This window comes from Staurois parvus, unplaced genomic scaffold (genome assembly GCF_062004578.1).
Source record: "Staurois parvus isolate SC_StPar_1 unplaced genomic scaffold, SC_StPar_1.0 ptg000086l, whole genome shotgun sequence".
In the NCBI taxonomy this organism is placed as follows: domain Eukaryota; kingdom Metazoa; phylum Chordata; class Amphibia; order Anura; family Ranidae; genus Staurois; species Staurois parvus.
Genome location: NW_028317882.1, coordinates 10,195,986 through 10,210,099, shown reverse-complemented (window position 1 = coordinate 10,210,099; position 14,114 = coordinate 10,195,986). Strand labels below are relative to the sequence as shown.

Sequence of the window (14,114 nt, the reverse complement as noted above, 5' to 3'; positions counted from 1 at the left end):
ATACCAGGGATAAAGGGAGTTATGCTTTAGGTATCCCAAAAGAAACTGCAAAATCCTACAAAATGTTCATATAGCCAGTGTCTGTTTCCATGAAAATTGTCTTGCAGTGTGGAACTTTAGAGCCTCTTGCACGTGTCAACAGTCTTTGATATACAATAATTTGCACTGATCAATCCACTTTCTCTTGAACTGAATGAGTGAGTAAGAGAGAACTGAAAAGTACTAATTTAAGTATTTAATTCCTCACAGAGTCCAACTATTTGAAAAGTTCATATCTGCTTTGCTTTTCCACCTTTAGATGTCAATTTGGTCAACACATGTAAAATAATCACTTGCCAATCATACCTGTTGTGGTACTTATTTTGCAACAATGTACACATGAAAGAATCTCCAACATGCAGTGATAAGTAAGAAGGTGAAATAAGCAGAATGGCCCATGCAGATTTGTAGAGCCAAGTTCTGATTGCTGCCTCTAATGCAGCATTACCTCTAAGCCACTGAAATGTAGGTAAACACTTTTTTTTCTCACAGCTACAGAAATGCAGTAAAAAAAAGAATAGATAACTAATAAAAATACAAAATGTGATCCTTTAGCAGTAAGATCCTGAATTTAGGCAGAAATGTAAAAATGCATTAGGTGTACACATTTGATAGATGACACAGCCATTATAGGGTTTCCATAGCGACTAAAGTGAACCAAGGTTATCTTCAGCAAGAGGAGGACCTTTTCCTATTGCCTCTTTTATCCATGAGATCAGCATGTATTAAAAGTTTAAAAAAAAAAAGAAAAATGTCTAAATCTTCTGACATAAAAGGAGTGTGCTACAGGTTGATATGCTACGTATATGTATTTATACTTGAAATGTGTGGAGACAATGTTAAATGCTAGTTAATGAAGGCCGCTACGCATTTAATTCCAGGTTGCGTCTGTGCTATGCTGTGAGCTATCCGGTCATGATTTTGGTGGTAGCAGTCTCCCCAGGCATAGATAATAAGAATAAGGGAGAAGACAGAGGATGAAACCAGGCCCAAATTACCATGACAACCGACCTGCAAACTCACTGCAGTCCACTTTAACTCTTGCACAGCCATCAAGGCCTGTAAAGCAATTTCTAATTCTTCTTTACATCTTTAACTGTTTTAAAACAAACAAAAATGTTTGCAACTTGGAGATTGCCTCCTTGTGGCTTTAAAATAAGAACAGCACTTTATATCTGGAAACTGGCAGGGTCTCATTTATGGTTCCGGGGTAGATCTCAGTGCTTAACACAAAAATCTCAAGGTTGTAGATGAAAGTAAAGTTGGCCATATATGGGTCAGTTTTTTTGTTCAACCATCAAGTTGAGTGAAAGAAACTGCCCCAATTTCCCCCATCCACCTATTTGAGGTAGATAGGGAAAACCTACCCACTGTGTAATTTGTATTCTGACAGTGGGGAGTGTCAAGGTCCTACCTTTTCCCAGAGGTTATGTTACTCCATGTGCTGGCATCCATCTTGGATTTCTGCTGAGCATGGTGGGAAGCTTTTATGCCTTCAGGTCTCTGAGGTCCATCCCCCAGAGGGGTGTGGCTGAGTACATATAAGCCTGTGATCCGCACATGCTCTTTGCACTTGTGTCTTGTGTCTTTGTCTTGCTACAGCTCTGTGTATACGCTCGTGACTCTTCTGGTATTCTGACTCGGCTTGTGACTAAGACCATTCTCTGTGTTTTCCTTCGATCTCACCTTCCGTTGCTGAACCCGGCCCGTGACCTGTGATTCTCTGTCTACTGTTCTGTACTGTTTTGTCCTGTTGTTGTCGACTCGGCTTGCCTGACTACGCTATTGTCATTCTCACCAGCTACACGCCATTGGCGGCAGCCATTACCGCAGCCGGGGTGTCTCGGGGGCCGCGACCTGGTTCCTGGCTGCGTCAAGTCCGTCCCCACCATCAGGGGCCCTGGTGAAGGGCAGCCTGGGACTTAGACTCCGTGCCCTGAGGGTCTTCGGTCTGTTGGTGGTGGTTGTCGTCAGCCAGTGCGTTACCCTGCCACTAGGCCTACCTGTCCATTCCACAGCCCTGCCTGACAGGGAGGCTCCCACACTATCAGAATACCCTAATCAGTGCTGCAGCCTATTGCCTGCAGCGCTGATCGATTTCAGGGCGGTTAAACAGCAGTCAATTGGTAGATCGACCTCTGTGCAGCCACAGTGGCCACACATGGATCGAAATTTCAATCCATGTATGGCCTGCTCAAGACTACAATTAAATGTTGTTTAAAATAATATCAGAGACACTGAAGTACTTCCTGTGGCACGCAATGCAAACAAAATTCTAAAAACATTCTCTAAGGATTTTATTGATATGTGCAGGTTATAAGCGCAAGGATTATGAATTATGACTAGCATGGTATTTAAATTCTAGTTCTAATGGATCCTGGAGACATAAGAGATTAATTACATACTGTGTCTGGTGACTATTTTTAAGAAGAGACTTTGTCAAAATAATGAATACTGAGTCCCAAGCCCACACTTCGGGGTTTTTTTTTTAAACCTGGTACCCAAAGTTTTTTAAGCTGATTTTCAGGATACATTTGCTGCTACTAATTAACAAAGGGGGTGCAAGCCTTTAGGAGCAATCTGTTCTCTGTTCTATGCCATGACAAACACAGAACAATTCAGCTGGAGCTGTGTGCTTCGGAATCCTCTGCACATCCCCATCCCCTCACTCAGCTGAATGCAGGAGGAAGGAGGAGGGATTTGAGCTATCTGCTGACAGCTCACATCCTATATGCCATGTCAGACCTGGTGGGGATCTACCACAATTTTCTGTGCTAAGAATGGTGGCAAGCCCTTTGTTATTTAGGAGCAGACCCTGCATCATTTTTTATTTTACTCAGAAACTGGCATCGGTGGAGCAGAAAAAGACCTGTAACAGGTTTATCTGCTTAGTGTAGTGCAAGCCTCAAACACCAGTTTCCTTCAACATTCTAATATGCTGTACCTTTAGTTGTCCAATTTTGCCTAAAATAAGCATCTTAAGTCATTCTAGAATCTTGATGTACTTTTTGTATTTCAGATCTGTGCAGTAATTCAGCCTGAAACTTTGCCTGCCTGCAGGAGCTTCCTGTAATAAAAGCCACTCTCTTGTGCAGAGTAACTGATCTTGCCTGTGCCTAGTTTTCTACAGAAAGCCTGTAAGGAGTGAGCCTGGTGGGTCCCACTAACTGCTTGTCTTTCTGCACAGACATCTAATGATGTCACAGCTAATTTTGCAAGTTAATACCTTGGTTTGCAAGGCATTTGGTGCCTTATAGACATCTTTGTTTGAAGTGATTCTAAAGGCTTAAACTGAAAAAAAACAAAAAACAAAACAAACAACCACTTGCCCTCCGCCCTGTTGCAGTACTTTGTAGTATATATTGCCGGCCAGGACTTGATGATCGTCGGCAAGGCTGAGAGGAGAGATCTGTGTGTAAACAACACAGATCTCTCTCCTGTCAGCATGGACATGCGGCTTTGTATCTCTGCACAGAAGAGAGATACAAAGCAGTATGTCTCCCAAGTAAACCAGCACACAATGTAAAACACACACAGCACACTGTTAACCCTTTGATCACCCCAGATGTTAACCCCTTCCTGCCCAGTGTCATTAGTACAGTGTCAGTTCTTTTTATTAGCACTGATCACTGTATTAGTGTCACTGGGGATGTCAGTGGCAGTTAGTTCCCACCCAGTGTCAGAATGCCTGCTGCAGTCCTGCTTTAAGTCGCTGATTACTGCCATTACTAGTATAAAAAAAATAAAAATTCCAGTATATATGGAGAAAAATTATGTAAATTTAATTTATGTACAGAGTTGCATGACTGCACAATTGTCAGTTAAAGTAATGCAGCGCCATATTGCAAAAAAAATGGCCTGGTCAGGAAGGGGGGTAAATCCTCTGGAGGGCAAGTGGTTAAAGTGGTTGTAAACCTTCACATATATGTACCCAGTTAAGTGAGTAGCCTCAGGTGATACGCAGAGATTAAAGGATAAGTTCTCCTTTTGGGAGAAAATAATATGTACATATCTTTTGCAGGAAAAATATTATTTTTCTCTAAGGAGCCTGGAATGCTTTGCACCAGTGATCAGTAGATCGGAGGTGCAATGTCAGACTCCTGCAGACAAGCCCTGCAGCTTTCAGTCCATACCTTCATACGGGCTTCCTGTTTACAAGCGGAAGGGCTTGAGAATGAACTATGAGGCTGCTCATCAGCAACCCCACAGTCCATTCAGAGCTACAAGCCATCTGCTAAGAAAGGCCAATGTTACTTGTAGTTAAATTAACTCATAGGAAACTGTGGTCAGAGCCCTGCACAGCTGCATTATTTTTAACATAGTGACAGCAGGCGCTGGGAAAAGATCCTCGCTCGCTGTCACTGGGGAGGGGGGAGTTGTAGCTGCTAGAACATAGAAATACAGTTAGAACATCTAACATGTTCCAAAAGGTAAACAGAGAGAGATTCAGAAAAAAGGGGTCAGAGAACTGAAACTACACATTGCAGAGCTCAGTGAGGAGAGTTCTGAGAGCTGATTTGAGGGAAGAGTCACACCCTCCTCCATACAACTGGCAGGGACAGAGCTGAGGCGGTCAGTCTGTTGGAGGTCCATCCCCTGTCACCATTTTTCTTTTGGTGGCAGCAAAACTTGTCAAAAGTGACTCATGCTGATAGCAGAGGAACAAAACAGCAGAGAGAAATGGACAAGTACATTCTATAGAGGGATATGCTGTGTTCATATTTCATGTCTGAGGTTTACAACCTCTTTAATCTTGCTTTATAGAGAGGTTTAGTCCCTGTCTACTGTCTGTACCTGGGAGTCAAAATTATCTAAGGATTAATCTGAGAATTAAAACATGTACTGTACGTATAGTGCTTTCATGTCGATACCGGTAACTAAAATATTCAGAGGTTGGATTAACTTTAAATTCTTTGACAGGTAAAAAAAAATCATAGTTGTCTGCAGATTGAAATGAAAAGTTCAATTGTAAAACTTTACTACAAAATTTTCGAGATAGCAGTCATTTACTGTATAGCATATCAGTTAGAATTGGCCTTTTTGCTTTTGTTTTGCTTGTGGATTCCAATGCGAAATTTTGGAATTTGAAGAAATTTGCTGGGGATGTTAAAGCAGAACTAAACTTATTGATTTAACAGATTCATTCCAGGAATTCTAACTGGTACATTTGCTTTTACTCTCCACCAAACTGTTAAACCATCAGATGGCTGGTGTCACAACTGACCTCGTGCAGCACCATGGCAGTTTCAGATCAGAGGCTAAGATGCCATCTTTCTTGGCTGAAAACGATAGGAGGGTTTAGCTCTGCTTTAAATTCAGAATAGGATGAATACCTCTGTTCGGCTTTGGTACGGTTAACAGGTTTGAATAAAATCCTTTAAACCTGTCTTGGTGCTGGCACAACTACTCCCGGGGACACAAAATGATTCAGGGTATATTGTAAATATGACTGGTCTTGAACATTCTTTGTTCTGCCCCACTTTCATGTAACTTTTCTGTGTTATATTGAGCTGCATTAGGTTTTTGTGCCTTAATATGCTAACCTTTTGGCAGTTTTGTGGCACTACAACTTGTGTTTACTATTGAGGTTTTGATATATTCTTCTGTCCTCCCCTCCTGTTTAGTGCTAGTAAGTTTAATGCTAGCTAGATCCTCACCACTTCTTCCATGTTCCCTCAGTCAGTGTTAGTTATTCACAAAGACATGATGTAGGAAAGTCATTGTCTTGTTACACTAGGGAAGACTGGAAAAGCATCCTCTGTCCTGCATTTAGCTGAAGTAAAATTGCATTCGATTCAACCTCTGTGTCTTACTGAAGAGATAAGCTGCCTGTAGATGGTGCCAAGTCAGCAGGTGACTATATTGACCATACAAACTGGGTCTAAAGAGGTATGCCATTGCGTAAATAGGCATTTGAAACAGAATGGTCTTTGGCTGATTTGAGAAAGCTATGAGGGAGTAGAGTTTTGTAACCCATTGAAACCACTGATTTAACCCACAGGTCTGGAACATCTGTGTCCCAGAGAGACGCATCTGGAACATCTTTTATTGATTGTCAAGTCCCTTCCAAACAGAGGTATTCCTTGAAAAGACATACATGTGAAGTGTCTGTTACATGTGGCTTCAGCTGTCCAGGCTTTTAGCCACAAAATTTGGCGAATGTAAGTGAAAATTAGGGCAATTCTGGACATTTGTCTCATGACATGTTCTAGAGCTTCCACACAAAAAGCAAAGAAGAAGGTAGTTGCTGCAAATGCTCTTAAAGCATGATCCTGGTCAATAGGTAAATGTTTGTTGTATATTGCCATAGTACAGTTGACTGCAGTTTGACATACTAAAATTGCAGGAAATTGCTGAATCTTTGACATCTTCAATAGATACAATGAGATGTTTAAGACTGACACAACAGGATCAACTACAGTAATACACCATTATTTAGGGACTTTTTTTCACTTGATAGAGTTCACAAACGTTCGTGGGAGGAGTGAAAATCCTTTTTGGAGTTATCCAGCAGTCACAGATTTCACATTTTATCTGTTAATGAACAGGGAATGTTTTTGAGGGTTTTACTGGTGTTTGGCGAGATGGAGGATAATCAAGCTGCACACTGCCAGGGCTTTTGCAAAAAACTACAGTGGACTTTTCCACATTAGCAAGCACATTGCATGCAGCTCTCTCTTCAATAATGCAGCAGCTGGGGAAGAAAAATCTTCCACAGCTTCTTCTAATACTATCTCAATGTCCTCTTCAATCCCTTCTGTGTCTGCCTCATCTAGGGCAGGCATATCGGGATCCAATTCCAGTAGAGAAACTGGAGTAGAAGAGGCATGGTGCTTGTGAATCCTGGACAAAAATTGCTGTATTAAAGCTGTGTATTTGTCTGAGCAATTGTGGCATTGATGCAGAAAATTCTGCTTTTGTCAGGTAGGCCACTTATGGTTAGAATCACATGCAGGGACTGGTGTTATAGTCAGCTCATGCACTGGTGCGAGAGGTGCATTGTCACCCTGAGGTTGAGTGTTGTGTGGGCTTTCAGTAGAGCAAATGTTGCAGTTTTGCAATGGCTCCCTTTTGCCTGATCTCAGACATGTGAGGGTATTCCCTTGTGGGTTATTCAATGGAGTAGGGTATGGAATGTAGGGTAATTACATCTGAAAGGACAATGCAGTAACCTGGGTGTAGACCGTCCTGTAGCAAATCCTCGTGGTGAAAGGCCAGGCCTGAGTACCTTTTTTTATAACGGCTCTAGGTGGCTGTAAAGTTAAATTTTGGTCCAAATTTGGAACGTTTACACTGTAGAGAATTCCAGTCTCAGTTCGCATACTCCTGAAGGGGTCTTCGGGGACTGGGTTTCATAGGGTTGGACCATGACCCTGTGACTGGCTACATGCAGTACCAAGTTAGTACCAAATTGAGCGCCAATGCAGGATCTAGTGCCTGGAGCAACATTACAGACCGTCCCCATAGCATGGTGTCCGGTTATGGCTCCCAAGGTTTATAGAGGTTGTGGCAATCTGGATATACTGCTTCTATTTTTGGCAGTGAAGAGTTGATTGAATAATCTGAAGATAAAATAACAAAGGAAACTAAAAAAACTAGTTACAGTGACCATAAAGGATTTCTTTTTCTTTTTGCTTTAAAATAAAAAAATAAGGTATACTTACTTGCTCTGTGCAATGATACTGCACAGAGCAGTCCCTTATTTTCTTCTGGAGTCCCCCCGCCAGTGTTCGCTTAGTCTTCCTCTGGGTGCCCTCTCAGCAAGCCATGTGCTGAGGGGCACCTGTGCAAGCATGTTCTTGAGCAGGCCTATGTTAGTCCATAGACACGCACTCCTCATTTCCTCCTCACAGGATTTGACTGCCAGCAGCCAGAGCCTATGGCTCCCTCTGCAGCCTGTGAGACCAGGAAGAGAGAGCACTGGCGCTGCAGCTGGGACAGTGCTGGAGCTTCATTGAACTCAAGTAAGTGTTTAGGGATGGGGGGGACAAGTAGTGGTCAGTTTTTTACCTGGATGCAGAGAATGTCCATAGACACATTCTCTCCTCGTAGGACATGATTGACAGCAGTAAGAGCCAATGACTCCTGTTGCTTCTTCTGTGTGCGTTGAAGAGAGAGACCAGCGCTGCTGGACTCCAGTAAGTATAAGAGGCGATACAAATACTGGAACTTTTTTACCTCCATGCAAGGAATGAATTAAGGGAAAAAATGTCCTGCCTTTACAACCACTTTAAGATAATGCAAGTTGCCTGGCTGTCTATGAATGCAGTACTTTGAGTCAATAGGATTACTTTACTACAGGTCTAGATGATGCTTAAAGTGTATATTCACATAGCTTGGCAAATAATTTGAAGCTTTGAATACCAATCATGTGTGAGGGAAATAAGGAGAAATAAGCTTACACTCATTTGTCAAGCTAGGTTTACTTTGCCAAGTGAATATACACTTTATAAATTTAGTTTATATTCCTTTAGTAAATCAACCACAAAGACTTTGAGTAAACAGGATAAGTTAGGGAGGACATCAGAACACTTGTTCCAGGTCAGAGATCCAGGCCATTGGACTAAAATGACAGCCAAGCAACTAGTATTTTCATAAGTCCACTGACAACCTACATATTTTTCTGAATGCTGGTTTCCCTTGAAACTGCACAAAAAAGTGGCAAAAGCAATGTCCCTTTAGAATCTGCTATGGAAGGACATTTAGCATATAAAGCATAGCAAAGACATGTAAGATAAATGCCTATTATTACAGACATTTCTACAGATTCCCAGTAATGTCAACAAAAATTGACCATACATTTCCTGTGTTTTATATACACTGTCTGAAGGTTACATTTATGATGTATTTGCCTTCCTAAAGCATGCCTGGACTGGCAACAGATAAAATCCATATACATTGCTGTAGTTACAGACTAGTCTGTAATTGCTTTCTCGAACATAAGTTGACAAGCAAAATACTCCAATCCCATCAGTGGTCTCTTTGGGATTTCACCCTAAATGGAGCCTAATCATTAATCTTTATGAAATGGATGGGTTAAAATAAGGAACATTTTTCCACTTTGGGGTTGTTTGCAGGAAGTAAAAGGCTTGGGGACCTCTTGGGAATGGAACAATCCTCAGGATACAACTCCTATGGAATTTTTAAGGAATGTCTGGCGTCAGTGTTTCCAGTGGGGTCATTTTTGTATTTTCAAAACAAACACAGCTGGGCCTATTTAATATGGTAGTATAAGTGCATTATTATGTGTAAAGTGCAGTAACCCATAGGAACCAATAAAATGTTAGTTGACGGGGATTGCATAAAAATAATATGAAATCTGATTGGGTCATGGATTGCATCACTTTGAACTTCACTATTATGATTAATGCATCAGCATGTGCACATAGGCTTTTGTGAATAAGGCTATGTGCATGATGCCAGTATGTTGTCAGTCAATTGTCAACACAAACCTGCCTAATTTAAGAATGAATACATATTGTTACATAATCCTAGGCAAAACACATCCAATTTAATGTTGGATGTGAACATAACCCCATACTTTTCTTTTAAGGTCAGAGTAAATATGCTTGTGAAATCACTACTATGATGTGTTTGGTATTTTTTTTATATACCTGATAAGTTTGTTTTACAGCTTGTGGGTGGGTTATTGATAGATGATCTCCTGGAAAAAAAGGAAATATATCATTGTTAAATATTATTTCTCTCTTTATCAAACTATTATAAATTGATTCAGGCTGATTTACTTTATTGGCAACTCATAATTAAATGAAAACAAAAATTAAAATTGGGTAGCATATCCCCTACAACTTCCCTCACGTCCTGACCCAGAGAGACAAAAGAGAAAGCAAATCCCCTCAACATCGGTAAATACAGAAAGAAGGAATTGACAGAGAATCTAACCCTTCCAAGATCCTCAAAAACTAAAAAAAAATTCTGGCAGTAATGCAATTTGAAATATTCTTGAATTGAATCCCCAAGAACAAATGCTCTAGCAGCACCTTTTCTTTTTAAGAAGCTTTGGCATTTAGTGATAGATATGTAGCATTGTTTGCTAAAACTTAATATCCCTGCCTCCCACTCTGTTTGCAGGTTTTATAACGATGGCTGGCAGCAAAAAGAAACATTTTTGCTGATGCAAATGTTCAACTAAACAAACAATTGTAGAGGATTATAAAAATCATAATGATGCTAAAAAATTATTTTTTTTAATGGAATAATTTTTCAGATACTTGAATGATATATATATATATATATATATATATATATATACATGATATAAACGTTCTATAAAGCATACCTAATACAGTAGACTACCCACTGCCACTGAACGAGATGGCAATCTGAAAATGAAAGTTTGCAAAGGGGACACGGTCTATTTATGACATATTAATAAGTAACTATATGTATACTTTCTTCTGCAGTTGTATCAAGACTTCTTCTCTTAAGCTGGCCGTAGCTGTATTGAATTTTGGCTGTCTCAGCAGGGACCTGCTGAGATTCAATCTATCTTTGGGCAGGCTGATTGTGCCCAAGTTGATCCATGGAGTTAGGCACAACCAGCATGCCGGCTTTTTAGCATGCAATTATTGCCAGAGGCTATAGCCACTAGCAATAATCATTTGTTCTCCTGGCAGGGATGGCATCCCCCCCCTCCCCATCGGGAGAACATAATACCTCTGCAGGAGGGATTCCTCCATCAACATTGACTGATGGTGAACTGATTGAAGGAAAGAAAAGCGAATAATCTATGGCTTGCATTATTCAGCATGCTTTAGTCTTTTCACACATTATGTTGGCAGGCCATAGATTATGCAATTTGCCCATGGCTGCAGGAAAGAAAATCATTTCACTCCCCCATCAACACAGTCAGTGTTGATGGGGGAATCCCTGCTGCAGAGCTATTGTGTTCTCCTGGCCGTGAGGGGGGAGGGGGAGCCTGGTGCATGCCTGGGGGCGCTGCCTCTGCCTGGAGAACACAATGATTACATGCTAAATATCCGGCATATCAATGGATCGACTTGGTACAGTCAGCCTGCCCATAGATGGATCGAATCTCGGCCAGTCCCTGATGTGTATTCATGTAAGATAACCTGTTCCTTTTCAGTGGTCAATTGGTTAATAATAGAGCTGCATAACAGTTCTTTTTCATATAAATTTTATTTAGCATTATATCAATAAAGCAAATAATTAAAACAACAAAAGGGGGTAAAATTTCAATATCCCTCAGAGGGGACCTGTGACAATTCTAAAAAACACATATTGTTACAATGTGATGTTCTTTTCTGTTTAACATTCACATGTTGTGGTGAAATGAAACCATCACTAGGTTCCAGCTGGTAATAAATGATAACCTTAAGAGGTGTGTTGCAGTAAATGAAAAGGGGGGTGGCGGGGGGTTTACTGGGAGATAGAAAAATAGGTAACATAAGGGTGTTCAGTTTTGCCATTGACCACGGTTTTGCGGAAAAACAACAGAAGCTACAAAGTGCAACAGCAATTGAATATTCATCAAACCAAGAAGCTTTCCCATCCAAGAGCACAGTTCTGCGGTCAGGCAAAGAGAAGTAGGTAAAAGTAAGTTACACATTAAAGACAGAAGATGAGTGGTACCCAGGTTACCCCTACATAATTTCTCTAATATGGTGAGAGCATCCAAGGATCTGAGATTTGCAAGGATTTGTTAAAGAAATGTGTCAGTTGGGTATTTTTCCACCTGTCTATAGCAAACTGCCCCAGGGTTCTGACAATAGGTTTCTAAGGGTAGGCATTTCCCATCTGGTGCGACCATATCTGGTATTTCCATTCACTCTCCAAACTTTAAAAAGAAAATGGCTGTGCCTTGTGAAATCCATGTGAGCCACCTAAAGAAGAGAGAGTTTGGGGATTTTGTGGTTTGGGTGGCTAGTGTACCTTCAGCCATCCCAAATCTTCAAGGTAATATAAGAGGTTCAGGAGGAACAAGGCCAGAGATTATTAGTAACCATTGAGCATTAACAAAAATTGCACCCTGCCATTGAAATTTTTAGTGTGAGCCAGATTTTATCAGGGGTCATGGTGCCAGTTAATTATCTTGCTAGTGCTTTTGCCTTATCATATACAAGTAGGTCACAAACCCCCTTCAGCTGGAATACATTCTTGGTTTCTTATTCCAGAAAAGCTACAAAAAAGCTAAACCCGTCAATGGGGGATGGGGGATATATCCTACCTGCTAAATGGCTCTAATTTTTCCGTAGAGCGATTCTGGCTACCCTATCTAGCTGAAGCCTATATAGTTATTAGCTTTCATCCTGTAAATGTGCCTTAGTCAGAATTTTTAAAAATAAAGGCAGTCTGGTTTTTTTGATCATTCACCACCCTCTCTAAAATCCATTTTGTGGACAAACTTTGTAGAATGAGAAGTAGACTAAGATATAAAGGCTGACATCCTGCCCAGAAATGCACATAAGAAAGAACTACCAAGGATTATATAAAAAAAAAACAACTCATATTAAAAGGAAACTGAGTGGACTTTCTAAACAAGTGCAATATATTTAAGGACAGCATTAGCTATTAATTGGTAAACTTTACTTGTTACCTGGTGTCATCCTTTAACTATGTCTATCCAGAAATTTACATAATTGGAGAAAAAAAAAGAAATAAAAACCACTTACTTGTTAGATACTCTGTCCTGAAGGTGAGTTAACATTGCAAAGTTGCTCCGAACAGTTCGTAGGCTAGCCAGAACCTATAACGGAAGACAAAACATGAACAGAAGAAAGAAAAAGAAAAGAAGCAAGATACTCATACCCTAATTTGTGCCATTACCTAGCAGTCATCGCAAGCTATGCTGCAGAGAGATGCACTGGACACTGGGGTATTAAGCCCCAAAGTGTCACACTGGAATACTTAAAATTACCAGTAATACATCAAAGGTTGCCCAGGGAAGGCATACATCTTCATGTCTCAAATTACTTTCCTTAAATCATTACTTAACTAGTGGAAAAAATGTACAGGGGATTTACCAAAGCACTTCTATGCAACGTACAGTATACTCTGGTGAATTGTCATGCTTTCAATGTATACAATACACATATTTGCCAAGTGTTCCACTTTCTACCCAGCACATCCCCATTAACCCCTTCATACCTAAGGGTAAAAAGAAATCTTAAAGCCTAACTAAAATTTTACAACTTTGACATGTGTTAGTAAAACCGTACAAATCATCACAACTACTTTGTACATCCAGGTGAATTATATCTTGCTTTTTTCAGTACAAATTGGGCTTTCATTTGGTGGTAAATGGTAATGGATATCCCCTGATATATTTATTTTTTATTATCAAAGGAAAACTGGCCCAAAATAGTAAAAAAAAAAAATTTTTTTTTTATTTAGCTGTGTTTTTGTTCCTACCATAACCTACCACCAAAGAACAACCCAAAATAAATTCTCCAGCTCTTGACGATCACAGCAATACCATATATGTGAATGTTATTTGTTGTTTGTACCTGTAGTAAAGCTCAGAAACAATAATGCGCATTTTGTTTTTTGTTGTTTTTTTTTTATCTAAAACACAGACCCCAATTTAAAAAAATTATTTAAAAGAAAAAAAAAATCCTGACCCTTGACACTGACTTTGACCCAAGCACTAACCCTGGCACTGAACTAGATCAAACCTTGATCTAGGTATTTTTCTTTATTTTTATTGTATTTTTTAATATTTATCTTTTTTTTTCTCTCTCTGCAACTATGTGTGTATCTAGGTGGATTATACCTTTTGTTTTTCAGGACCAATTGGGCTTTTTGGTGGTAAGTGGTAATGGATATCTCCTGATTTTTTTTTTTATTTATTATCAAAAGGAAAACTGGCCCAAAATAGTAAAGAAAACCTTTTTTTTTAATTTAGCTGTATATTTCTTGCTTTTACCATAACTTACCAACAAAGAACAATGCAAAATAAATTCTTCTGCTTCTGTATGGTATTTGCTGTTTGAACCCATAGTAGATCCCGGAAACAATAATGTGCATTTTGATTTGTTTTATCCTACCTAAAACATACAGACACTAATTGGCACTGATACTAACAAATCCTACCC

The 14,114-nt window shown here is 39.9% G+C and overlaps 1 protein-coding gene across 3 annotated transcripts in view; it reads right to left on the bottom strand.

Annotated features, from left to right (window-relative positions):
* PDE4C (phosphodiesterase 4C) overlaps positions 1-14,114 on the bottom strand; it is a 406,056-nt gene that overhangs the window by 94,787 nt on the left and 297,155 nt on the right. For all 3 annotated transcript variants that reach the window (XM_089670026.1, XM_089670028.1, XM_089670027.1), the window contains exons 4-5: positions 12,693-12,766; positions 9,654-9,703 (exon numbers count right to left, since the gene is read on the bottom strand). In XM_089670026.1, the coding sequence (XP_089526152.1) occupies positions 9,654-9,703; positions 12,693-12,766 (124 nt within the window). The remainder of the gene's footprint in view (positions 1-9,653; positions 9,704-12,692; positions 12,767-14,114) is intronic.